Raw genomic sequence first — 25,057 nt, 5'->3', positions numbered from 1 at the left:
GTGGTTCACCTCCTCTGGTCTCTTTTGTCAACATTAATTTGCACGCACTATACCAAAGAGAAAGAGCGATGAGTGGAGCAACAAAATTGAAGAAAATCTTGACAGCAGCACCTTTTCAGAGCATAAATTGACAGAAAGCAATATCACGTTTACGTGCAAATTTAGCGCTAGCACTAGCTAGTATGGAAGTAAATATGAGCCACCAGGATATGAATTTGAAATGCCACAGAAAACAGGATTTGAATTTGAAATGTAAAGTGATCACATTTTCAATGGTTGCATTTCACTGTAACTTTTCAATGTGAACAATTCAACTGGCTACAATCCGCTGTCTGAAATTCAACCGGTTACAATTTGCTGTCTAAAATTCGTCTGTGTCACCAGGCAGGGTTACTCCACGTCAGAACCAAACAGCCAGCCAATCCAGTTGCGCTTTCTTAGTGACGTGACGTGACTAATAAAGTGTACTTTCTTAAGGTAGCTACATTACATTATGTTCCCTGCTTGCTGGCAGTATTAAAAGTATATGAACATTACCTCAAGCTCTACTTGAACAATGGACAGTCCACACCGTCCTCTCTTGAACACCCAAGGATAACACGCTCATAGTAATAAACAGTACACGACAGAATGTAGTCGAATTTTTTGTCCCTTTGAAGCACGCTGAAGGCTTTTTGCCTGTATTAGTAAGACAGAAAAAAATACATTTATCATATGACATTGTGCTTCCCTTTCGTGAATGACAGAAACAAAATGACTTCTCTTGTGAATTCAACATTGCTTTATATTCAGTAGCCATCACTGGAATGTAAAAACAGATGTTAATCATTAAGCCGTGATAATACCTTACTGTTTGTTGATAATGTTATTAACAATAATAATGAAGAATTTGCAATAGCTGAAATTTAATTCTGAATTGAGGACTAATATAGTAGTTACTACATCATAACATACAATCAGCAGATACTACGAGGACAAGCGGTACAGAACATGCATGAATGAACAATTTTGATCTTCTGTCCATCCTCTCAAAATGATTAGAAAATTTGTCACATCCTTTTTGAAAATTTGGTGTGGCTCACACTATTTCAAACGGACAGCAAATTGACGATTAAAACATACGTTTGTTTGAATTCAACCATCAAACTAAGCAAAAATGAGAACAAAGCACGTCACGGACATCATTGACAAACATTGTGGGGACATACGTGTTTTTATTCATCCATGTAATTCTGATCAAGCGGCTTTTTCCACTTCCACGAGTGTGCGTGCTGAAAATCAACCTGCAGCTGCTGCATCCATTCACATCTCCTGCACTATGCTTGCATTATGAAGCAGACCAACAAGTGGCAAACAATTAGCGCATAGTCTTCTTCCTGCTGCATAAGCAAACGGTTGAAGCAGAAGAACTATAAAATGGATGGAAAACGGAGTCCAAACAAAGAGACGGCAAGTGAAAGAAGAAAAAAACAACAACAAATTTGCAGGCCACGGAGGAAAAATGCTCCACAAAAGATGCAATGGGAGGAAACCTTTCATCACAGGTAAGTGGTGACACTCACACTCCTTTGATAAAACACACCATCGGAGTTTCATCATTTGAAAAAATGATTATGAAATCATTGGATCATCTATTTTGACTGATATTTCAGGGAACTGAAAGATCATGGAACAATGAAGATTGATATCATTTGCAGTAGTTGAAGTATCTGCTTTACTGTTCATCAAGGACCATCGCGTTCACTATTCTGCAACAGCAAAACACATTTGGTGACTTACAAATGTGAAAAATATTTATCCTTAATCCTGACAATTCTTAATGTCAGAAAATTCATAACAAACGGACTGCACTTTTTTTTTAACCTAATCAGTATTTAAATAATAATTATATTCAAAATATTAACATAAATGTTTAAACCCTGCTCTTAGCTTAGCCAGTTTATGAATTACAGTACTGATGAACTAATTATGGAAAAAACAAAACAACAATGGACGATGCCCAACAATTTATTTTCTTTGTCATTAGAGAACGCCATTCGTTACGCTCCGTGTATTTCTTATTACCCATTGGATATTTGTAGTTTTAGCAACCTCAAATTAACACCATCAATGTGCGGTGACCGCTAACTAATGTTTCTTTGTGCTTTTCCTCCCACATTCCAAAAAGATGTATGTTGGTTTTGAATGAAAAACTCTAAAATGTAGACAATTATGTGCTGCAGCTGTTGGTGCAGGCGTAAATTCAGTTTGGATAAACTCCAGCCTGCCTGACACCCGACTTGTGATAATCGTTAATACAAAGCAAATTTATGTAGCGTATTTATGCTCAAGATGACATCCATCCATCCATTTTCTTGGCTGCTTATTCTCACAAGGGTCACACGAGTGCTGGAGCCTATCCCTGTTGTCAACGGGCAGGAGGTAGAGTACACCCCGAACTGGTTGCCAGCCAATCGCAGGACACATCGAGACAAACAGCCGCACTCACAATCACACTTAGGGGCAATTTAGAGTGTCCAATTAACGTTGCATGTCTTGGGGATGTGGGAGGAAACCAGAGTGCCAGGTGAAAACGGAGAGAACTTGCGCACAGTCAGGGCTGGGATTGAACCCGGTCCCTCAGAGGTGTGAGGCCAAAGTTTTCCAACTGCGCTACCGTGGTGTGCCCCCGTCACATTACATTTTGGTGAAAGTATGCCCCATCTCAGTTTGCCACATTTGTACTAACCCCCCCCCCCCCTTTTAACAACCAGTATATTATCAGCATTTTTCATTTCTTAGTACAGCTTGAACAGCTGTTCATTAATATCAATTACCCATGAATTATGTTTTCAAATTGAAGCTTCTTGTTAACAATGTAGTATACATAACAATCAAATGCTATGGCAACTGTGTATATGTAATATCCTAGAGGTGATTTTACATTTCTGTATATGATTTTCACATGATCATAAGGGGACTCGAAAGAGTTTCCCTGTCTGTGATGGACCAGACCAGTCTTGGGTTTTTCAACCCAGAATAGGATAAGTCATATAGAAAATGGATGGATGGATATATGGACGAGTTCAACACTTTGGTCTGTCGTCATACTCTAAAGTGGAGATGCTCTTTCCCTCCAAAGTGTTGTATATGGTGGCAGTTTGCAGTGGCGTCCCCATCAGTGACCTGCTGGAGCGAGCCTCTCAGCACTCCGACAAACTACACTCGCTCAGCACAACGCTCACCCACGAGCTTGTGAGTATCCGTGCGTGCCTGCCAACCGTGAATGCCAATAAATCAGCAAACTCCGAATGGACTCAGAATTGACAGACATTGTATATGTGCTCCTGCCAAGGACTCTCATTTCCCTCCTATGGGTCGAATGATCATGCCCCGGCCTTCGGTGTGCCACACGTCCTCATTGCAGACACCCAGCGACAAAGAGCAGGCGCTTCAAGTGTCCGTGAGTGGCTTTTCCAAAACCTGCTCTTGAACTGCTGGATGTTTTTGGACAAAAAAAAATTGTCGGATTTTCTTTAGTGTGGCAGCACGGTGGGGCAGCTGTCAAGAATTAGTCTCATAGTTCTGAGGTCCAGGGTTCATTCCTGGCCCCGACTCTGTGGAGTTTGCATGTTCTCTCTGTGCCTGCGTGGGTTTTCTCTGGGCACTCTGGTTTCCTCCCACATCCCCAAAACATGCAACATTAATTGGACACTCTAAATTTCCTCGAGGTGTGATTGTGAGTGTGACTGTTCTCTGTCTCTATGTGCTCTGCGATTGGCTGGCAACTAGTTCAGGGTGTACCCTGCCTCCTGCCCAATGACAGCTGGGATAGGCTGCAGCACTCCCATGACCCTTGTGAGGATAAGTGGCTAAGAAAATGGATGGATGGATTTTTCCTTCATTTGAGTATGAAAGGAAAATGTTGCAAGGAACTCGCACAAAACAATTTGGTATCCGGAAAAGAGCCAAAGACAATTCGACATAAATTTGGGCAATCCAAATCCTTTGTGCGTTCTTTTCCTCTTCGTTTGAACTCCCCGCTAGTGTCGTGTGCATTTGTCCCTTCCCAGGAGTCGGAGTTGCTCTCATTGGCTCGTTCCTTGCTCCAGGCCTGGGTGGACCCGCTGGTGCTCCTGTCCTCTTCTGCTAACACGCTGCCTCACCCGTCTCAAAGCAAAATAATCAATAAGATTCAAGAGTTGCAAGAACACTCCAACAACCTGGGAGATGGCCTGAACGTACTATCTGGCAAAGTATTCATTACAATCATATTGTTTTTTTTTTTACATCACTCATTTCAACGGCAAATAAACAAAATGTCTTTGTCTTCGCAGATGGACCCTGCTGCTCAGAGCATCTCCTCTCTGCCGTACAGAGGGGGCGCTGACATGGGTCAGGACAAAATATCCAAACTCATCAGATTCCAGTTCCTCCTGTCCTGCTTCCGCCGGGACTCCCACAAGATCGACAGCTTTTTGAAAGTCCTCCGTTGCCGCGCGGCAAAAATGCAACCTCACTTGTGCTAAAGAGCGAAACACTCCACGGAAAACCTTGGAGATTTTATTTTAGTTTTGGCAAAGCTTGTATCGTAAAGCAACTGTAGGCAACAATCCCTAGCAATATGCAGCGTGCGTTAGATTGCTGATATTATTTAATATAATAACAATGATGATGCAGGGTGGTTTGTTAAGTGTCCACTCATCTTTTGTCTGCCAATCTGTTTTCACATTTCACAACGTTATTCAACAATTAAATGAGTCGGTTTTGTCGTTTACTCAAGACTGAAAAACATTTGATCACGGCCACCTAATATGTTAAATTTTCTTTTTTACTTGGTGAAAAGATTTGAGATACAATAAAATACCAAGTGTGATGCAACAATAGCAATAATTCACAGTTTACAAGAAAAAAAGTCTCCCTTTTCCACGTTGTGAATGAAAGTCACATTTAATTGTAACCAAATTAAAACGAACTAATGACATCATTTTTGCTGTAACTGTCATATCCTTGCGATCAAGTGGCATCCAGTTTTTATTATTTCCAGCTGGTCTGGCATGAATTGCTGATATTTTTAAGAGAGTATAGAGTTCAATGAATAATCAATATTTATTTTTCTTGTTGTATCTCCCCCGTTATGCAACTACTGCATTTGATCAGTGAAAAATGTGGTGTATATGATTCACATTGGCCACCAATGAAGGGATGAAAGGATTTTGTCTGTAATGCCTATTTTGCAGCATTTACACTGTAATGAAACTTTTCCACAAGCTTTTTTTGTTTTTGAAATAACTGAAATGTTTTCTTTTGAAAAAAATTAAATATTTTCTGGCACATGCAAAAATCATTTAACCAGGAGATATTCTTCAACATCTTGTTCATCTCAAGACAACTTAAGCTTTAGACCAGGGATGCTCAATACCGCTTTTTATCATTTTTAACATGAAGACACATTTACATGTGCACAAATTTGACACCTAAGCTCCCAAAGTTCATTTGGAAAAAGGGGAAAATAACTTGTTCTGTTTCAACCTGTTTTTACATCCTATTATATATATATATATATATATATATATAAATATATATATTTGTTTTTTGTTTTTTGTTTTTTAAAGTATCAGGCTTTTCTCGTGAAAATGGTCATTGCTTACATGAGACTTACTTGGTTGGGTAATGTCACATTTGGAGAGTCAAATGGTGCGAGTTCGATCCTGAATCATGGCTTTAATTCCCAGACACTGCTGCTCCTAAACCTAGGAAAAAAAAAAAAGGAAAATTCCACATGTGACTCACTGCGGTGACCCCTGTGACACGTTGAAAGGCACGACAACAACAAAAAATGCTTGGCCAAGTATTCCATTGCTTTTTATACAAGCTTCACATTTGATGTCTTTTCCCCTTCAATTTAATAAAATATAGTGAGGATAAGCAGTACAGAAAATGGATGGGTGGATGGAATAAATTTCAACAAATTTTTCCAAATACAACAGTTCAGTCCGGATTTCCTGGCACTGCCATTAATTACCAAACTAAGCACTCAAATAAATTGTTCGCTTAGCTCCTTTTCTCTGAATGTCTATGATGATTTTTAGGCTGGCACAAAACAAAAAGCATTTTCCATGACTTCTTCTTTTCCTTTCGGCTTGTCCCGTTAGGGGTTGCCACAGCGTGTCATCTTTTTCCATCTGCACCTATCTCATGCATCTTCCGCACTAACACCCACTGTCCTCATGTCCTCCCTTACAACATCCATCAACCTTTTCTTTGGTCTTCTTCTCGCTCTTTTGCCTGGCAGCTCCATCCTCAGCACCCTTCTACCAATATACTCCCTCTCTGGCCTCTGGAGATGTCCAAACCATCTAAGTCTGCTCTCTCTCACCTTGTCTCCAAAACATCCAAATTTGGCTGTCCCTCTAATGAGCTCATTTCTAATCCTATCCAACTTGCTCGCTCTGAGCGAGAACCTCAACATCTTCATTTCTGCTACCTCCAGTTCTGCTTCCTGTTGTTTCTTTAGCGCCACCGTCTCTAGTCTGTACTGTACATTATGTTCGGTCTCACCGCTGTTTTATAAACTTTGCCCTTCATCCTAGCGGAGACTCTTCTGTCACATAGAACACCAGACACCTTCCGCCAACTGTTCCACCCCACTTGGACCCGTTTCTTAACTTCTTTACCACATTCACAATTGCTCTGGATAGTGCAGTTTGCTCTGTTTGCATCGTGTTGTCAACCTTGGAGGTTGAAAAAAGTAACCAGCCTATTTTGACAAAGAATGCAAAGTACTGACATCTACTAAACGTAGGGAGTAAATATAAAAAGCAAATACAAAAAAAACAAAAAGGCTCAACTAATCTACAACAAATCTACTTTAGGACACTTTCCACCAATTTAGACATGATTAAGACACCAGGGAACCATTTGAAATAGTGGAAAAGAATGCATCATGTCCGTTTTGAATGTTCATATTTCAATTTTGCAAGCGAGGCCGCGGTAGTGCATTGACAGGTACCCCCAGTAAAAAAAAAAAGCAAAAACAAAAGAATGGCTCCTGCAGTTCCCTCCTCTCACTCCCTTTCTGCAACAATGACAACCTTCCTCCATGTTTAGGGCACTTGTGGCTTCACCAATGAAAAATCCCCCCCACCCCCACCCCCACTCCACATCATGGAAGCAGAAGCCTTCGAAGTGACCCTCCAGCAGCTCAACGACTTGTTGACGGACGATAGCGGCTTTTATAGCTGGCCGACTGAACACGTTCATGAGGTTTATCCACGCATCTACGTTGGCAATGCGTAAGTTATTTGCTCCTTGCTTGTTCCAACATGTGTTGTGAAAAGTAGGTCACGCAGCGTTTAAAAAAAAAACAAAAAACGAGTCGTGACCAAGATAGAAACTGGTGTGTTGGTGGTGGTCGGGGGGGGGTAAATTGTACTAACCCAACTACTAATGTAAAAGTTAAATAGTCCAGTCTCTCCAGTACAGAAGTAAACATTTTGCTTTCAAATGTGCACAACACTGTCCCTGTTTTGACTGCAAGGACCCTGGGAAGTGAAACACAAATGTCTTATAAATTTAACACACTACAAAGAGTGTTGTTAACTAATAGGGGCGGTTCTTCAAATTTCATTTCTGGGCAACTGAAATGGTGGAAATAGTTTAATGCTATATTTCAACAATATACCGGAGCAGTAAAATTGTTACTTCTTTTCAGCACTTCACACATATTTCGTGCATTAAGGGAAAAAAAAAAAAGACTTGACCCAATCTTTAAAGCCTCAATACTCATTGCATAGCATGTTTGTGTTTGTGTTTTACGACCCCGCAGCACCTGAGACGTACCTTCAAATGTAATCTTCTCTTGAAGCAATGGACTTTTCCGACCTGTCAATCACTCGTACAATAATAGCCAATCAGATAGCTCCATTGTCTAACCCCCTGGCTTGAAACGCCCCTCTTGTCGTCATGTCCCACAAGCAATGCTGGTTATCGGTTCCGTGCGTTTGGAAAAGTTAATGTTACGAACAAAATGGTCCTCAGATGCGTTTGGCGAACGTGCAATTCTGATGAAAGATATCCTGTTTGGTCACAAGGGCCTCGGTCGATTCATTTTCCAAAGCCTAAAACACAGTTGACGAAGTGTCTATGATGATTAAGGCTCGCGGAAGAGCGCGCGTACAACTAAGTGTGGACAATACCAACAAATACAAGGCTGTATGTTCGAAGGTAAGTGAGGGGAGAAGTATCTTATCTGAGTTTGAATTCATTCTTATCAGTGCTTTACACATTGCAGGAGAACAACTTTCACTTTGTTAGTGGATCACTGACCTGCTGAATGAAATGTGTAACGTTTTATGCCGAAGAGTCGGCGGGTTAGTTACACGTAAATGTGCGATGTCATGGATGAGAAATGTCTCTTTCCTATCTGTATCGCATCGGAGTTTTAAGGTAGTGCACTGGGTTCCATTACGAGCCAAGTCAAATGAATCCACCCACTCACTTAATAAAGACTACAATGAAATAACTCGTAATCTTTCCAAGTAAAAAGTACTCACCCTGCTCCATATGTGCAGTACGATTCCACTATTTTATCCTGTTGGATTTCAATATGAAGTTTGTGAGGCATCAAACTTTTTTGCATTGATCGCCAACATTTTGCTGGAACTCTGACATTGCATCCTGCTCCATCCAAAATATTAATTTCGTGTTCATATCCTTGCGTGAAATAGTTGAGACCTCTCTGTAGAACTCTCTTGGACAAATCTGACGCATTTGGCAAAAAACCTACCCCAATATTATCTGGAATACTCGACAGAGAATCCAGTTCAAACCTGTTCTGTTCAGTCGCCATTTTGGAAGATTGTGGGGCATGGCAACTGTAGCTAAGGGGGGCGAAGCTGAAGATCGCCGATCGGAAAGCTCCATTACTTAAAGGTCAACGGGTCGCTGTAATTAGTTGCTGCAGGTTTTCACCACTGCTAACCGTTAGGAGCAGTGTGTTAAATGAATGGCCCGTTGGCCAAAACTGGCCTCCCAAAGGGTCACAGCATACTGTACGATGTTATACTTTTTACATTGTCTAGTGTGAGTTCCTTCACATTTGTCACATTGGCTTTTTCAATCCAGGTTTGTAGCGACAAACACGAAGCGCCTGAAGCATTTGGGCGTCACCCACGTCCTCAATGCAGCAGAGGGAAACTCCTTCATGCACGTCAACACCAACGCAGAGTTTTATGCCGGACAGGGATCACCTACCATGGCGTGGCAGCCAGCGACAGCGATCACTTCGACATTAGCGTTTACTTCGAAGAGGCAGCAGATTTTATAGAGAATGCGCTGGCTTGGAAAAACGGAAAAGGTTAGCTTATGGAAGAGAGATTTTGTGGAAATCTCTGAGAGGGCTGTTATGTTCAGCTTGAACTTACTGACTTTGTGGATTTTTTTCCCCCCTTCTGTCTTTAAATAGCAAATTATTTTTTTCATTTATTTTGATTCGTCTCCTGAAAACATAAAAAAACCTGTCCAATTCATTTGTCCAGATGATGGGCTATATTAATGGTGAAAAAGGTTTTCAAATTTTTCATCTCTCATATTTTCACATAAGAAAAACTTGGCTTTCAACAGGGTTGTGTAGACTTTTTATATCCACGGATGGACAATTTAGGGCCTTCCATGAACCTGACATGCATAAGCTTGGCGTCTGGGCAGAAACCAGATTACAATATTCGGGGGAAACCCAAGCAAGAACAGATACAAGCAAACAGCCTGGCTTCGAACCTCGACTCTCTCGCATGTGAGGCAAATGTGCTAACCACAGTCATAGCGGGTAGTTTTTGAGAAATACTGCAATAACATGTTGACCTGTTAAGTCTAATTCCAAGTAAAAATGTGTGGTTTTCAATGATCAGAATGTACCCCAATGGATATCTTAAATGCAATCCAATACACAAGCATTTTTTTTTTCAATTCCATTACGCTGAAGTGAAGCTGAAAGAATACAGTTTCATCACAAATCTTTCAAATTCTGCTGCAAACCTGCATCCAGTGGTTAAGAAGCCACGTGTTTGTGTTGGTCCAACAGGTCGAGTATACGTCCACTGCAGGGAAGGCTACAGCCGCTCCCCCACCTTAGTCATTGCCTACCTGATGCTTCGCCGCAACATGGATCTGCACAGCGCCCTGGCCACAGTGAGACACAGAAGAGCGATTGGACCTAATGACGGCTTCCTTTGCCAGCTCTGCAGACTAAACCGGAGACTAGCCGAGGGATCGTTCCAGAACAAATAAAGCAAAAACAAAAGTTGGCAAGAGAATGTGCTCAATTACACTCTACTCCCCTTGCTCTGTACTTTAAAAGAGACGCAGCTTCGTGAGGAAAGAAATGTTTTAATTTTGTGTGACGCACACCCCTGCAATATTTTTTTTGACACCCGCATTCTATTCTAACGTCAGGACATTGGTGGGAAATGTCCTAATTTTATCATGCTCACGTTTACTTACAGTACATGCTGTCACTTATTGCCTATATCCGATCTCAATTCCAATATATTATTTAAAGAACACAGTCTGTGATTGAATCGAATTTTATTTTATCCATTCATCCATTTTCTGAGAAGCTTATCCTCATAAGGGTCATGGGAGCGCTGGAGCCTATCCCAGCTGTCAACAGGCAGGAGGCTGGGTACACCCTGAACTGGTTGCCGGCCCATCGCAGGGCACATAGAGACTGACAACAGTTGCATTCACAATCACACCTAGGGGCAATTTAGAGTGTCAAATTAATGTTGCATGTTTTTGGGATGTGGGAGGAAACTGGAGATTCTGGAGAAAACCCACGCAGACACGAGGAAGCAAACTCCACACAGGGAAGGCTGGGATCAGAACTGTGAATCCAACACTTTAACCCAATGACGTAGAATAAAAACTGGAATGCGTACAGGCCCCTTTCACGTGGTAATTCGGCTTCAACTCTCGGTCAGGGCAAAACATTGCTTGGGTACTATTTGACGTGAAAGTTACCTAACCCTGTCCTTTGACATCCTTACAATTGTACATTGTGAAACATAATATCATTGAATTTAATTGGAATACATTAGGTTTAGCTTTTTTGTTGCGTTGTTGGCTGTCAAGACCGTGTAGGCGGTCGCAAAGAAGTAACTTTTCACTGGTAAGTGTGTTTCATCGTGACCTATTAATTATTATATATTTATCGCATAATTTTCGATAACAATGTGTGTATGTTCACCATGCTTTTTGCCCTGACCAGAAATCAGAGCCTGTTGACCATGGCGGAACCAATGATGGATGCAGAGTGCGCAGTCCAGTTTTTATTCTACGTCATTGCTCTAAACAGTTGATCCACTGTGCCGCCCAGCTTTATTTTAAGAAAATGCTAATTAATCCTTATTGCCCCCCCCCCCCAAAAAAAAAAAGCTGTGCCAAACTTTTTCCAGGTTTGCTGGAAAAAACATTTCTCAATCACTATGGTAAATATACTCGTAATCTATTGTTAAAATACATTTGTGTGTGTGGGTAATTTTCATATACTGTAAATTGATCAAGAACGGCAAAGACATGGCGCGCCGGATTTCATTTGGACAATTTTACTGATACGAGTATTTCAATTGGTCTGTCCTTATCGATCGAGCTGTCTTTACCCAAGCGAGGTGCTGAGCTGTTGATTTGTAAACCATACATGCTTTTTCTGTGATCTGATATGACGCAGTTTACTGGTGTTACACTCAATATATTATTTATATATAGTGGAGAGGATTGTCATTATTAGGTGAACAGTAAAGCTCAAATGAAGTCACCTGATGGTGAAGGATCTTCGAACCACTTCTATTTAAATCGTGCATGAGCATAAATAAATCCAGTATATTAGTTTGCCACGCCTCCGCAACTCAATTGCTGTTTAATGACAATTTTATCCTGTAGAGGGCACACACGCCTCACTTTTCCCTCCCCATTGGAGCTCTGTGAGGACAAGAGACTGGAACAAGATGTTCTCTTAGCTTTCTGATCATCTTTTTGGATGAAAAGTCTTTGATAGTACATCGACACTTTTAATAGAGACAAGCAGGGACCCAGGCTTAAATGCATGTGATTATAGTGTTGAACTAATGACCCATTTTCTATACTGCTTAATAATGTCATTCGGGTCATGGGCCAATCGCAGGACATACAGACAAATAAGCATTCAAAGTCATATTATCACCTGGATGATGTTCAATTATCCTAATATGCATGTTTATGGAATGCAGGAGGAAGTTGCAGTACTCCCCCCCCTCCCAAAACAAAAAAACAGAACATAAAAAAATCCTTACAACGATGGAGAGGACCTAAACGCCACACAGGGAGGCTTGAGCTGAGATTAAAAACTGCGAAGCAGGCATGGCAACCACGATGTATGCAATCTAAGAGTAGTTTTACTCGATGGTGCAGCTCATCTTCATAGTTTTTTTCAAAAGCCACAAACCCAGCGGGTTAATCCCACACAGTCCAGCACAAAAGACCTTCGGAGATTTAACGTCATTTTGTGGGGGTGATGTATTAAGAAAATTATATACCCCAGCAGATTCCAATATTAACCAGAAAAAAATACTGAACCCCCCCCCAAAAAAAAATATATATATATATATCTGATCTGCCCTTAACAGAGAAAAAACGTTTGCATGCCAGGAGTGTCTGCCTTATTCTGGCCTACAAGCGCCTTCAATAAATTATCCACTGACTGAAGGGAATTGTTATGACCTGAAAAAGGATGGGCAACAAATAAGATTATACATATATATTAATCCATCCTTCCATTTTTTTCCCCACTTATCCAAGGTCAGGTTACAGGGGCTGTAACTTTAGCAGGGAAGCACTGATTTCCCTCTTCACAGTCACTTCATCCAGTTCTTCTGGAAGGATCCCAAGGTGCTCCCAAGCAAGTTTAGAGACAGTTTCTCCAGGGAGTCGTGGAGCGTCCCCTGGGTCTCCTTCCCGTGGGACGTGACCAGAACACCTCACCAGGGAGGCATCCAGAGGGCATCCCAAAACAGATGCCGAGCCACCTTATCTGGCTCCTCTCAATGCGGAGGAGCAGCAGCTCTACTCTGAGCTCCTCTTGGACGATCGAGCAGGAAGAAGCTCATTTTGCTGGCTTGTATCTCGGACGTTTTTCTTTCAGCCACGACCCACAGCTCTTGACCAGAGGTGAGGGTAGGAACGAAGAGAGACTGGTAAATTGAGAGCGTCAGCTTCCATCTTAATTCCTTCTTTACCACAATGGACCGATACAAAGTCCAAATTACTGCAGATGCTGCACCTTCTCTCGTGATCAAGACCCCAAGATACTTGCAGTCCTCCACTTGGGGCAGGATCTCATCCCTGAGAGGGCATGCCACCCTTTTCCGACTGAGGACCATGGTCTCAGATTTGGAGGTGCTGATTCTCATCCCAGCTGCTTTACACTCCCTGCCAACCACTCCAGTGAGCATTGGCGATCACGGCTTGATGAAGCCAACAGAACCACGTCATCTGAAAAAAGCAGAGATGCAACACCGAGCCCACCAAATTGGACCCCCTCTACATCTTGAAACCACCTAGAAATTCTGTCCATAATAGTAATGAACAGAATCGGTGACAGAGAATTCTCGACTGAGTCCCACCCTCACTGAAAACGAGTGTGACTTACGTCGTGCAATCCGGACCAAAGTCCAACCCCAGTCATACGGGGACCGAACTGTATCAACGGGTTCAGTACCTCATCCTTTCGAAGCACCCACCCACGGGACTCCCCAAGGGACACAGTCGTACTCCCTTTTCCAAGTCCACAAAACACATGTAATCTGGAAGGATGAATTCCCATGCACCCTCGTAAACTCTGTCGCGGGTGTAGAACTGGTCTGCTCTCCCGCGGCCAGGACGAAAACCACTCAACACATCCTGAATCTCAGGTCTGACTTTCCAACGGACCCTCCTCTCCAGCACCCCTGAATAGACCTTCAACAAGGAGCCTCAGGAGTATGATCCCCCTGTAGTTGGAACACACCCTCTGGTCACCCTTCTTATATATTCATTAATTATATTAACAAAATTATTTTTGCAGATCAATCACACCATTCAAACATCCATTTTCAAATAAACCTAAACAAACTAAATGATCGGTCCAATAAAACTAGATTAATTTTGCCCTCAACAGTATCATGAATATAAATACAGTATAATGATTAAACGTCGAACAGTGCAAATTGTTGTAATTCTATAGGGTTACAATGCTCTCGTGGAAGTATTTCAATGAACGTGCTTGTAAGAAAATAATGTTTGCAAAGATGTAAGCCATCACTCAAGCACATTTGAATCGGGAAAGGTCAAACAAAGGTGAAGTACAAGGCTCAGTAACTCATACTTCCATTCTACCCTGAACATGACAGGAATGGGAGATCAGGCAGAATTTTTGGGTTACTTGTATTGTACAGCAGCACAGTACTCCAAACTATATTGTAATTTGTAAAGATTGTATCTACTGTTAATGTATTCGGCAATAAAATGTGGAGAATATTGTAATTCTTGGGTGAACAGTACAGTTAAAATAAACTATTCAGTGCTAAGATGTTTTTTCCAACGTCATTCAATATATGCATGAGAATGAATAAGAATATTTCAGCAATGAACCAACATGCTGTTACAGTTTTTATTTTTCAATTCTTTATATATATAGTTGTGTGTTTTTTTAAAATAATTTTGATTATGTTTATTTCTGCAACTTGCCTTTTTTTTTTTTTAAATCACTTTAGAATATTGCGTTTGGCTGGCAACCAGTTCAGGGTGTACCCCGCCTCCTGCCTGTTGACAACTGGGATAGACTCCAGCACTCCCTGGGACTCTCGTGAGGATAAGCGGCTAAGAAAATGGATGGATCACATTAGAATATTTTATCCTGTAGAGTGCACAGATGGCCCCATTTGACTCCCATTACAGCAGTGGTTTTCAAACTAAGGGGCTTGTCGTCATGATGGGGGCGCAAATCATTTCAGCCCCCCCCCCGACAATTTTTAAATTAATCCCGGTTTACAATTTTCAGTGCTAATAGAGAAAATTTCAACTGGGGGCTGGGGGTGAAAAAGTTAATTTCCAAAAATGGGAGCGTGCCCTTAAAAGTTTGAAAACCACTGTATTAGAATACAAATAGCTGACTATCAGCATTATGACAATTTTCAATTTCTCTCTCTCTCTCTGTGTGTATATATATATATATATATATAATATATATATATATATATATATATATAGCAAGTGTGAGTGATGAAAAGTGAGCAATGATGACTTCATTGCATCTAATCATTTTCAAGACTACTATACTAGTCCTCATTAGGGTTCTGGGTAAACTGGAGGCCCTCACAGATGACTTTGATGACTTTAAGCACAAGACCCAGTGCACCCTGTATTATTCTCCAGCCAATTGCAGAGCACATACTGACAAGCAACCATTTCTACTCAAATTTACACCTCGGGATAATCCAGAGTATTTAGATCTGATAATCGCTGCTATCGATCGAATGATGAACAGCCAAGTGGATTTAAATGGCGTTTTCTAGTTGAGGACAGATTGAGCCCGAGTGTCGTTGCATGTTGTTTAATCTGCGATGGTCCTCGCAACCCAATACAAGGATTATAACCCAGGATTACCCACTGCTGTGTTTGTTTGTATATCTATCAAATCCATCATATTTATTATATCTACCATGTTGGAGTGAAGCCTAAAAACTGATTAGATGTGTCTCATTTCTGTACCAAGCCACTGTTTGTTGTTAACCATTTGCCAGTGTGTTAATGTTTAGCAGAGCGGGGTTGTATTTTATATAAATCTGACAAAGGCCTCCTAATTATGTTCCTGAGCTCCACTGCACTTTTTGTGCTGTGGGAATTCAAACCGGAATACATCCACAAAAACAGTTTTACGGTGTTGTTTTTTTAAAGTTAACTGGGGTCGGCAGGTAGCGCAGGTTCTGAAACCTCGAGGAAATGAAATCCCTACAGGCTTGCAAACGAGGGTGTGTGAGTGCATGTGTGCATGTTCCACTATTTGGGATTTGCACTTCACTGATTGGACTTCTCTCTCCAATATAATGTTTCCTTTCCGGTTCACTCCGTTTACTGCGTCTCCATCTTTTGTTTTCTAATTACACACGGCCTGTCCTTTTTTATTATGGCTCTCTTGTATCCCGCTCTGACGCATGGAGTTGATGCGAGGACACCGGGTCGGTGAGGAGAGCAGGTTAACGTGGTTACGTAACGTACGAGTCTGGGTGAATGGATCCAAATGGGGGAGGGGCCAGCGTGCGTTTTCATTGGCCTGTGCATAGGCAAGGGGTGATCAGGTGAACAAGAAAGTAGCAATGTTTAACCTAGTACACATATTTCTGTTTTATGGATACATTTTATCATTCTAGAATTACATCCAGGGCGGCACGGTGGATCAACTGGTAAAGTGTTGGCCTCACAGTTCTGAGGTCCCCGGTTCAATCCCGGAACTGCCTCTGTGGAGATTTGCATGTTTTCTCCGGGCACTCTGGTTTCCTCCCACATTCCAAAAACATGCTACATTAATTGGACACTCCAAATTGCCCCTAGGTGTGATTGTGAGTGCGGCTATTTGTCATGATGTGCCCTGTGATTGGCTGGCAACCAGTTCAGGGCGTACCCCGCCTCCTGCCTTGACAGCTGGGATAGGCTCCAGCACTTCCCGCGACCCTCGTAAGGATAAGCGGCGAATAAAATGGTAGGATGAATTTAATCCAATGATGTAACTCTGTCAGTAACAAGTTTCCTAAACTTTACTGAGCCAAGGTATTTTTTCTACATTAGAAAATTAACACGGTACACGAGGGGTGTCAATAGGTCTATTTTACGGGGGGTTGAAGCCCCCTCAAAATACTTTGTCCGCAGCTTCCCCCCCAAAAAGTTTGGTTTGTTGTCTACCTGTCACGATTCGTTTGCCGGCGAAAATGTGAGTGGTGTACTCACATATAATTCGTGAAATACTGTAACCTCGATGTAACACGACTGGAGTGTATGTTAGTACTGTTTTTCCCAACATTACTCATCACCTCCTTATTCGATCATAAACAATACATTTCACTTTCAGCAGCCATTAATCTTCAAATGTAACTGTTTATTTAATAAAAAGCCCTCCCCAGCAGAAGTGAGGCACTACATATTTGTACTTTGTGACATATATTTTGGGAAAAATTATCATACCATTTCTCTGACTTCATCAGTCTTATTTGGATAAGCTAAACTAGAGCAGCAGTGGAAACTGAAACCACATGAGCCACAGGAACCATTTGCAAGCAGAAACTTCGAGTAGCAGGAACTCAAAAGTTCCTGGACTGGTTGTGAGGGCTTTTGTAATTGGATCTGCTGGGAAGAATCTGCAAGAGAAAAGGGCACATGAGGGCATTGTACCATGTTGGCACGGCACCCACCTCCACAAAGGAAGCGTGTCTCGAAGAATTGTCACACATTCTGTTCATGTTCGTCATAGGGCAGGGAAAAAAAAAATCTGAATCCCGTCCAGGTAGACAATGACAAACTTGGCAACCTTGATGCAGAATACCTCAATTGGAAGGTACGACAAGGTATTCAAAATGAACTAATGCGGTATTTAAAGCAGTCATACACACATCCCATTCACTAATTAAGAGTAGGCGGTAATCCGTGTGCAGGACAAGTTGAAAAACAACACTTCTTCCATGGAGGGAGATGAAAGCTTCAAGTGAAAAACATCAACATATCGCCTCAAACTTTGTGTTTCATCTGCTACTTGAGGATCACTTTTTTTGATTGACAAGTCGCAGTTAAAAATATACTCCATGTTTGGTACCTTAGCAAACATGGACACGCCTGCGCCGGGTCACGGTCGCGCTTGACGTACTAACACGGTGCACCGCCACGAAACCCAAGCATGGTGTAAAAAGGGCTTAAAGTTGATCTGGCGGTCTTGCGAGATTTGGGTCTGGCTTAAGACTGCAAGGTGATGGTTTGCAGCTGCGTTCCAGTTCCAACGTGCCAGCCTACAAAAACTACACGCAGAAAACCACTGGTGACCTGATAATGTCCGCCTTTTAAATGAGAGCTCCTGCCCCTCCCAAAGTCGCTGCAAGGCCCTGTTCCTCACGGTTTTTTTTTTCATGTTCTTAACTATATATTTAAAAATATGTACAAAAGCATGTCACCATTGTTAAATGTCAAAAACAAAACATTCATCCTTGCCTTAAATTTGGTAACAATTAACCCATCGATGCACGAGGGACTGGACCCTACACTCTTTCAGATGTGGGTAAAAAATTATCCATAATACAATCAATGCGTTTTTATGAAATTTTCATCATTTTGGTTAAGAATCACTTGTATAGTATTTAGTATTATATTTAGGACCATACAAGAATGATTTCATGCTTGAACTGTCTTTATTTTTCACTTTTTAACATTTTTGAAAAAGAAAATGACTCAGAACAGCAATAGAAAAATGTGAGCATCCGTTGTGTGTGTGTGTGTGTGTGCGTACGCGTGTGTCTGTCTGTCTGTGTGTATATACGTGTAGAACTGTCCAGTCATTGATTGACAGTTCCTCTCTCTTTTCTCTGTTTTGCCTTCTTGTCTCATCACTGTATGCAATTCAGACAAACTACCTGTTTCTGGCAGTGATCATTGCACACAGGTACATTGCATTTCCCACACCTATTGTTGACTTTGCGATCTTTGTTACTTGGGCAGATCTGACACATTTTTCTCTTTGGTTGGCCATGTGTATTTCTTTCCTGTATCTGGGTTGTGGCTTTTGTCACCCTGCACCTTTCCATTAATACAATAATCGGGGTTTGCAGTTGGGGGCACCTTTCCAGTCGACTCCTCATGTGCGGTGTGACAAGCTCCTTTGACAGCTGTTTGAGGAACAGCCGTCGTGCATTGGTGATGCCGCTCTTGAAATCTGGGTGCTGAGACATGAAAAATGTGTAGGCATTCAGGGTGTTGTACCACAGCACCATGGGCCACTTCTGTGTTTGGTGCTTGCACGTGTAGTTGCCAACCATCTGGTCGATGGTGTCTACACCTCCTTTTGTCTCGTTGTAAAATGTGATCACTTCTGTTTTTTTCTTTCTGCTATGTTCATCCACTGCTTTGTCGTGGTGCATCATGCTCAGGAGCACAACAGCTTTTCCTTTCTTTCTGACGTATCTGACCATAGTAAGGCTGTCGTTGAATCCAAACTCTGTGTTGTAAACCTCCCTGGACTTGGAAGGCTTCATCAGAGGAGGGATGTCTGGCTTGTTCTGACGTAGAATCCTCACAATAGTGGGATCCTTCTCCAGGAGATGCTGCGCATCTGCCACACAGGTGAAAAAGTTATCGATGGTGATGTTGCGACCTGTGTTTCTAAATCTACTACACAACTGCTGGACAATGTTTTCTCCCAGATTCTTCTGAACTTCTTCCCCTGGTTGTCTCCCCATGTAAACTGTACCATCTATTGCATAGGGGATGCGTACATCACAAACCCAGAAGATCTTTAGGCCGTACTTGGCAGGCTTGCTTGGCATGTACTGTTGAAACTTGCACCTACCCCTTAATGGCACAAGTTGTTCGTCCACAGTGATACAATCACTGGGGATGAATCGCTGTCTGCAGTTGACCAGGAACAGGTCCCATACATAGCGGAAGGCTGCCATAAGATCTGTTTCCAGGCGGAAGGCTCTGGTCCTCTTATCAAAGCGCAAGGTACGGTGAATGTCTTCAAATCTTCGCAACAGCCATAGTGGCCTTGTACATAGGATTATGTAGAGGACTTACGAACAACTCACGGATAGATACATCCCAGTTCTTCTCACTCCCTGCAAGCAGAGTCAATCCAATGAAAGCCACGAATTCTTCTTTGGTGACATTTTTCCATTCTTTTCCTCTAGCTGTTGCTACCCTCTGTCCTCCAAGTTGGTGCACTTCACCACCTCTTGGATGATATCATCCGTGATAAAGAGCTCCCAAGCGTCTTTGGGTGAGACAGTGGTGGTAAGCCCTTGTACAGGCCCTGACGGTCTTCTGAGAATATTGTGGCTCTGTGTCCTGCCCTGGATGGGAGGAAACTCGTTCCAGTAAGAGCCCTTCCGACTCATTCTGTTGGACATTATTTGGACACTTTCTTCTTCAGAGGAAACATAAGAGGAATCTTCTGAGTCAGATTGATCCTGTTCAGTTGGATTTCCAGATGGACGACTCCTACTGCCACCTGGACAATAGTCTGGGTCCTCATCAGAAATTTCAGATTCGGAGTCCAACCCTGTTACTGCCTCTTCATCATCCAGCATCTGCCGGACCATTTCAGCTGTGTATCTAGCAGCCATGACATCTTGGATGAGGAAAGACAAGAGTAGTGTTTTCAAAAGATCAATATGTAGTTACATAAATAAATACACACACACACGTACAACAACGCACACGCACACACACACACTACATATAGTAATGTTACCTAACAGGTGTTATGAGCACCAACTGCTTTCTCAGCACGGAAAGAAAATTTTACATATACACTGGTTTTGAAGTAGGCTAATTTGTTGATAATAAAATACTCTTTCACAAAACAGTCATGAATGACATGCGCACACAGACAATGCATATAGGAATGTTAGCTATCTTAGTTACCTAGCTAGTGTTAGCTAGTTATAAAGCACGCCAATTTGTAGATAAATAATAGTCATGAAAGACACACAAACAATATTATATGAAGATAATACTTACATGTATCAGCTTTTACTGTGTAAAATAATCTTCCTGAGGGGTGACACTTCTGATATAGTCTGCATCGTCCACAGTTAATTTATTGCTGACAGCCCAAGTTGATTAGAATCAGTGGTTCCCATTAGACTCCATAGAAAATGCACACGGGTCATTTTTGACCCACTTATGGAAGCTAGGGGTAGTAATACAAAAACTGAAATTTCTTAAAATGTATAAAAGGTAAGTTAAAATTGTGAATGACATTATATAAAAAACGTGTTGAGGAATACCTAGAATATGAAATGTTAACGTTTCATATTTCAAGAAAACAACATCATCGGGTCATTCTTGACCCACGTATGCATCTAAGGGTTAAAGAGGCCTCACAGCTCAGTGGTTAGAGCACTGGTTTGGTAAATCAGGGGTTGTGGGTTCGCATCCCACTGGGGCCTACACTCCCTGAGAAGGGTTGTGTCAGGAAGGGCATCCAGCGCAAAAATTGTGCCAAACATATATGTGCAAACACCCTGTGGGGACACTGAAAGAAACTTACTTTTATGCATGTAAGGGTTAACTTTGGATGAGTCCCTGTCATGGATGAATTTTCTTCTCAATATGCATGAAGTAAACCACCTTTCAAGATAAATGAAACAGCTGAACAGCTAGAGCAACACTTTGCCATGTTAAAAAGCAGCTTTTTTTCAACATTCTTTTGCATACATTCTTTGCATGGCCGATTATACTCCACTCACAAGGTTTCACAGTCACAATGACCCTCTACTGTAACCATAACTACAGGGTGTCCCCAAAATGAGTCTGACACCCCTGACTGATAGTGTTCCCAAAAGTAATATTTGAAAACTCCTTGCCCCCCCATTTTTAAATTAGTTTCTCCCATTGGGGTCACTTCATCTTCCTGCACACTCCTCCAATTTCTTATTCATTTCTGCTTGTGTCAAGGTTGGTGAGGATAGACTACGGAGGAGGACTTTAGTGTTCCGAGGCACAAGGCTGTGCGAGCATGAATGTCCGAGGTGCTTGTGTACAAATCGTTGTTTCTCTGGAGTGTCTGCCCACTCAGCAAAGGTGAAATCCAAGGACTAAGTAAATCTTTTATTTAGCCCATTTCTGACAATGTTCTGTGAGACAGCTGTTGGGGGTTTTGACCATTAATGTAATGGAAATATTGCATAATCACATCATTTGGGTATTCACATTCTGTGCTGTAGTAAAAGTGCTTGCTTCTTCACATCACCCTAGTTGCGTCCCTTATCGTCATGGCAAAGAAAAAAGAAGCTGTTCTCAATATTTGGGGTGCACTAAGCGAGGCTGGATTTTTTTAATTTTGTATACTTAACGTCAGATATTTGAAGAGTTTTTCTCAAGTAATATCCAATATCCATTTTCTACTGCTTCTCTGGATCAGGTCGTGAGGCAATTAGCTCCAGCAGGGATACCCAGAATTCCCTATCCCCAGCTACTTCATTCAGCTCTTCCGGGGATCCCGAAGTACTCTGGGTCGTCCCCGTGGTCTCCTTCCGTTGGGACATGCCCGGAACACCTTACCAAGGTGTTGTCCGGGGAGGCATCCCAATCAGAAGCCCCAGCCAACTCATCTGGCTCCTCTCAATGCGCAGGAGCAGCAGCTCGACTCTGAGCCCCACCCAGATGACCGAGCTTCTCACCCTATCTCGAAGGGAAAGCCTGGGCACCTTGCAACGGAAAATAATTCCAGCCGCTTGATCTTGTTCTTTTGGGAAAAACAAAAATGACCTCTAATCATGCATTTTCTTGAAAGGTAGATTTTGGGGTGAATCACAGATGATTTTAATTTATCCCACAATAACTTGTATCATAACGGTTTTGTTGATCAAATTAATTCAACTTCTGAGGATACACTGAGGTGAAAAGGAAGAAAATGTTTTTTCATCTATTCTTTCATTAAGATGAGCCCTCTCTGGACTTTGCTTTTTTTTTCCGAACCAAGTCAGTGCAGGCCAACCATGGCTACCTGGAGCAGGTAAGTAGGAACATGAGAAAAGGACCCAGTGGGGTTTAGCATTACACCCCCAATTTCTATTTCACTGACTGCATTTTCCATTATCCAGAAAAAGCCCTTGACCTGCCACGTCGCGTCATTGTAGCAGAGATGTAATACCCCCGTGTGTAATGACTTTGTTGACAACTTTTCAAGAGTAACTAACAACAGTGAATGAAACATAAAAAGATGATCATCAATGTTTTGATCTTATTCCAAAAAACATCTTGGGGCATGATTTCATTTTGTTTGAGGGGAAATACATCAGGTTAACGTTTGATTATTAAAATCCCAATTCCATGGCTTTGTTTTACAAGATTACACAATTTTTTTTTTTGTCCCGTATTTGAGCCTGGAAAGACAAAGTTTCCGAGGTTTCAAGACAAATATGGCAGTAACTTACTCAATCCAATTGTTACATTCAGCCTTTTGCACACAAAGTGGATGGAACAGTAGAGGCACAATTCAAGATACATTCTAACGTATGTAAACAAAGTGATACATCGTGTTCTTGGAGAATGCCCAACACACTTTCCCTTATAGTAATATATACAAGAGTAGTGTTGGGAATTTCTACAGGTACGTTTATTTTCCCTGGCATCTTCTCCCAGTGGGATGTGCCCAGAACACCTCATCTGAATCAGATGCCCCAGCCACCTCATCAGGCTCCTCTAAATGCGGAGGAGCAGGGGCTCTACTCTGAGATCCACATGTATAAACAAACTTCTCACCCTATCTTTAAGGGGGAGCCCAGACACTCTTGGGAAGAAACTCATTTTGGCCGCTTGTAACCGGGATCTTGTTCTTTCGGTCACGACCCACAGCTCGTGACCATGGGTGAGGGGAGGAATGTAGATTGAACGGTGAATTGAGAGCTTTATCTTTCGGCTTAGTTTCTTCTTTACCACATTGGACTGATACAAAGTCCGCATCACTCCAGACGCTGCCCCGATCCGCCTGTTGATCTCCTGCTCCATTCTTCCCTCACTCGTGAACAAGACCCCAAGATACTCTTCCATTTGGGGCAGGATCTCGTCCCCAACCTGGACAGGGCATGCCACCCCTTTCCAACTGAGGACCATGGTCTCAGATTTGGAGGTGCTGATTCTCATCTCAGTTGCTTCACACTCGGCTGTTCCAGTGAGAGTGAGCAAAATATAGGACCGTATGTATGGCCGATTAAAATTCATAAGGTTTCACAGTCACAATGGCCCTCAGAGTAGATCCTCCAAAGATCATTAAAGGGAATATATTTTGCCAAATAAACTTGTTTTAGTATTTGGGATATAAATATTGTCTCTATGGTGCCTCAGTAAACGTGAAATATGAATTAAAATCATCCACACATTGCCGAATGCCACATGTTTTTTGTACAAGAGGTTTGAAATTAGGTCATTCCAAATTCTCGATCTTATCTACGTGACTAGGGAAGATCTCCACCTTCCCCTTCACGTGTACTCTCACAAGTGGGTGTTCTACACAGAAGCAAACAATCGAAAGAAAGGGAGTGGTCCTCGCTAAATATGGACTGACAAAAAATACAAAACTGAGTCAACCAGATGTAGATGTCAGAGGAGCTTTTTGAGGACACTTATATTACAAAACTTAGCAGTTTTTTTTTTCTTTCCTAAATGACTGACACTTTTATACTCAATCCATGTAACAGAGTCTCTCTGGAACTGAACCAAATATGGAACTGTCTTTATTACTATGGCTGTCTGGCAATTGAAGCACATTTAGCATGGCCGCCTGCACCCATATTGTGGTGGGATTCTTGTCTTCAGACACAACAAACAAATGTAAGAGAAGAACACAAATATTCAGTGACTGCAAGTCTGCTGCATAACAGCTGTGCCCCTGAGTGTTTTCGGTGGGTTCCTAAGGGAGGTGGGGTTGGGGGTGTGTGTGTCAGCGAAAGCCTGGGTTGGTGGAGACTAAAACTGTCCACTGTTACATCATCGCCCCTACAACGGCCTCCATATAGGATGGATGAGTCTTCTCAAAATAATACAGTAACTTGTTTCCACATATTGCACACTTGACGGGACCTGTGTTTAGAGGTACAGCCTGGACCCGTCACCGTCACACTCCCATTCACACCTATGGACTATTTAAAGTTTTAAATGTACCGAAAATGCATGTTTTTGGACTATGGGAGCATGCTGGAAAAATGTTAAGCCAAGAATGGAATCCAAAATCTTTTGAATGGGTGGCCGGCAGACTGCCCAGCTTTGGCATGCTGCAAATCATAAACTGGTTTGTAACAAAACACAATGT

At 42.0% G+C, this 25,057-nt stretch overlaps 3 protein-coding genes across 3 annotated transcripts in view; 2 read left to right on the top strand and 1 right to left on the bottom strand.

The window, feature by feature from the left end:
* The first annotated feature begins 1,459 nt into the window (after positions 1-1,459).
* Positions 1,460-5,303, top strand: prl (prolactin). Its single transcript, XM_061846107.1, has 5 exons — positions 1,460-1,544; positions 3,122-3,234; positions 3,335-3,442; positions 4,053-4,235; positions 4,317-5,303. Exons 1-5 carry the CDS (start codon positions 1,502-1,504, stop codon positions 4,506-4,508), a joined length of 639 nt encoding a protein of 212 aa, XP_061702091.1. The 5' UTR covers positions 1,460-1,501; the 3' UTR covers positions 4,509-5,303.
* A 366-nt stretch (positions 5,304-5,669) lies between these two features.
* The window catches only part of LOC133514796 (thyroid hormone receptor alpha), a 126,604-nt gene continuing 107,216 nt past the window's right edge, over positions 5,670-25,057 (bottom strand). The window contains exon 12 of the mRNA XM_061846770.1: positions 5,670-5,732. Coding sequence (XP_061702754.1) covers positions 5,727-5,732 — 6 coding nt within the window. The 3' untranslated portion in view covers positions 5,670-5,726. The remainder of the gene's footprint in view (positions 5,733-25,057) is intronic.
* On the top strand, positions 6,991-10,266 carry LOC133514797 (dual specificity protein phosphatase 3-like). Its single transcript, XM_061846771.1, is given in 4 exon segments — positions 6,991-7,274; positions 9,106-9,215; positions 9,218-9,337; positions 10,067-10,266. Coding segments are annotated over 4 exon segments (558 nt in total). The 5' UTR covers positions 6,991-7,146.

Source organism: Syngnathoides biaculeatus, chromosome 16 (assembly GCF_019802595.1).
Source record: "Syngnathoides biaculeatus isolate LvHL_M chromosome 16, ASM1980259v1, whole genome shotgun sequence".
In the NCBI taxonomy this organism is placed as follows: domain Eukaryota; kingdom Metazoa; phylum Chordata; class Actinopteri; order Syngnathiformes; family Syngnathidae; genus Syngnathoides; species Syngnathoides biaculeatus.
The sequence above is the reverse complement of the archived record's forward strand: the minus strand, read 5'-3'. Positions and strand labels throughout refer to the sequence as shown.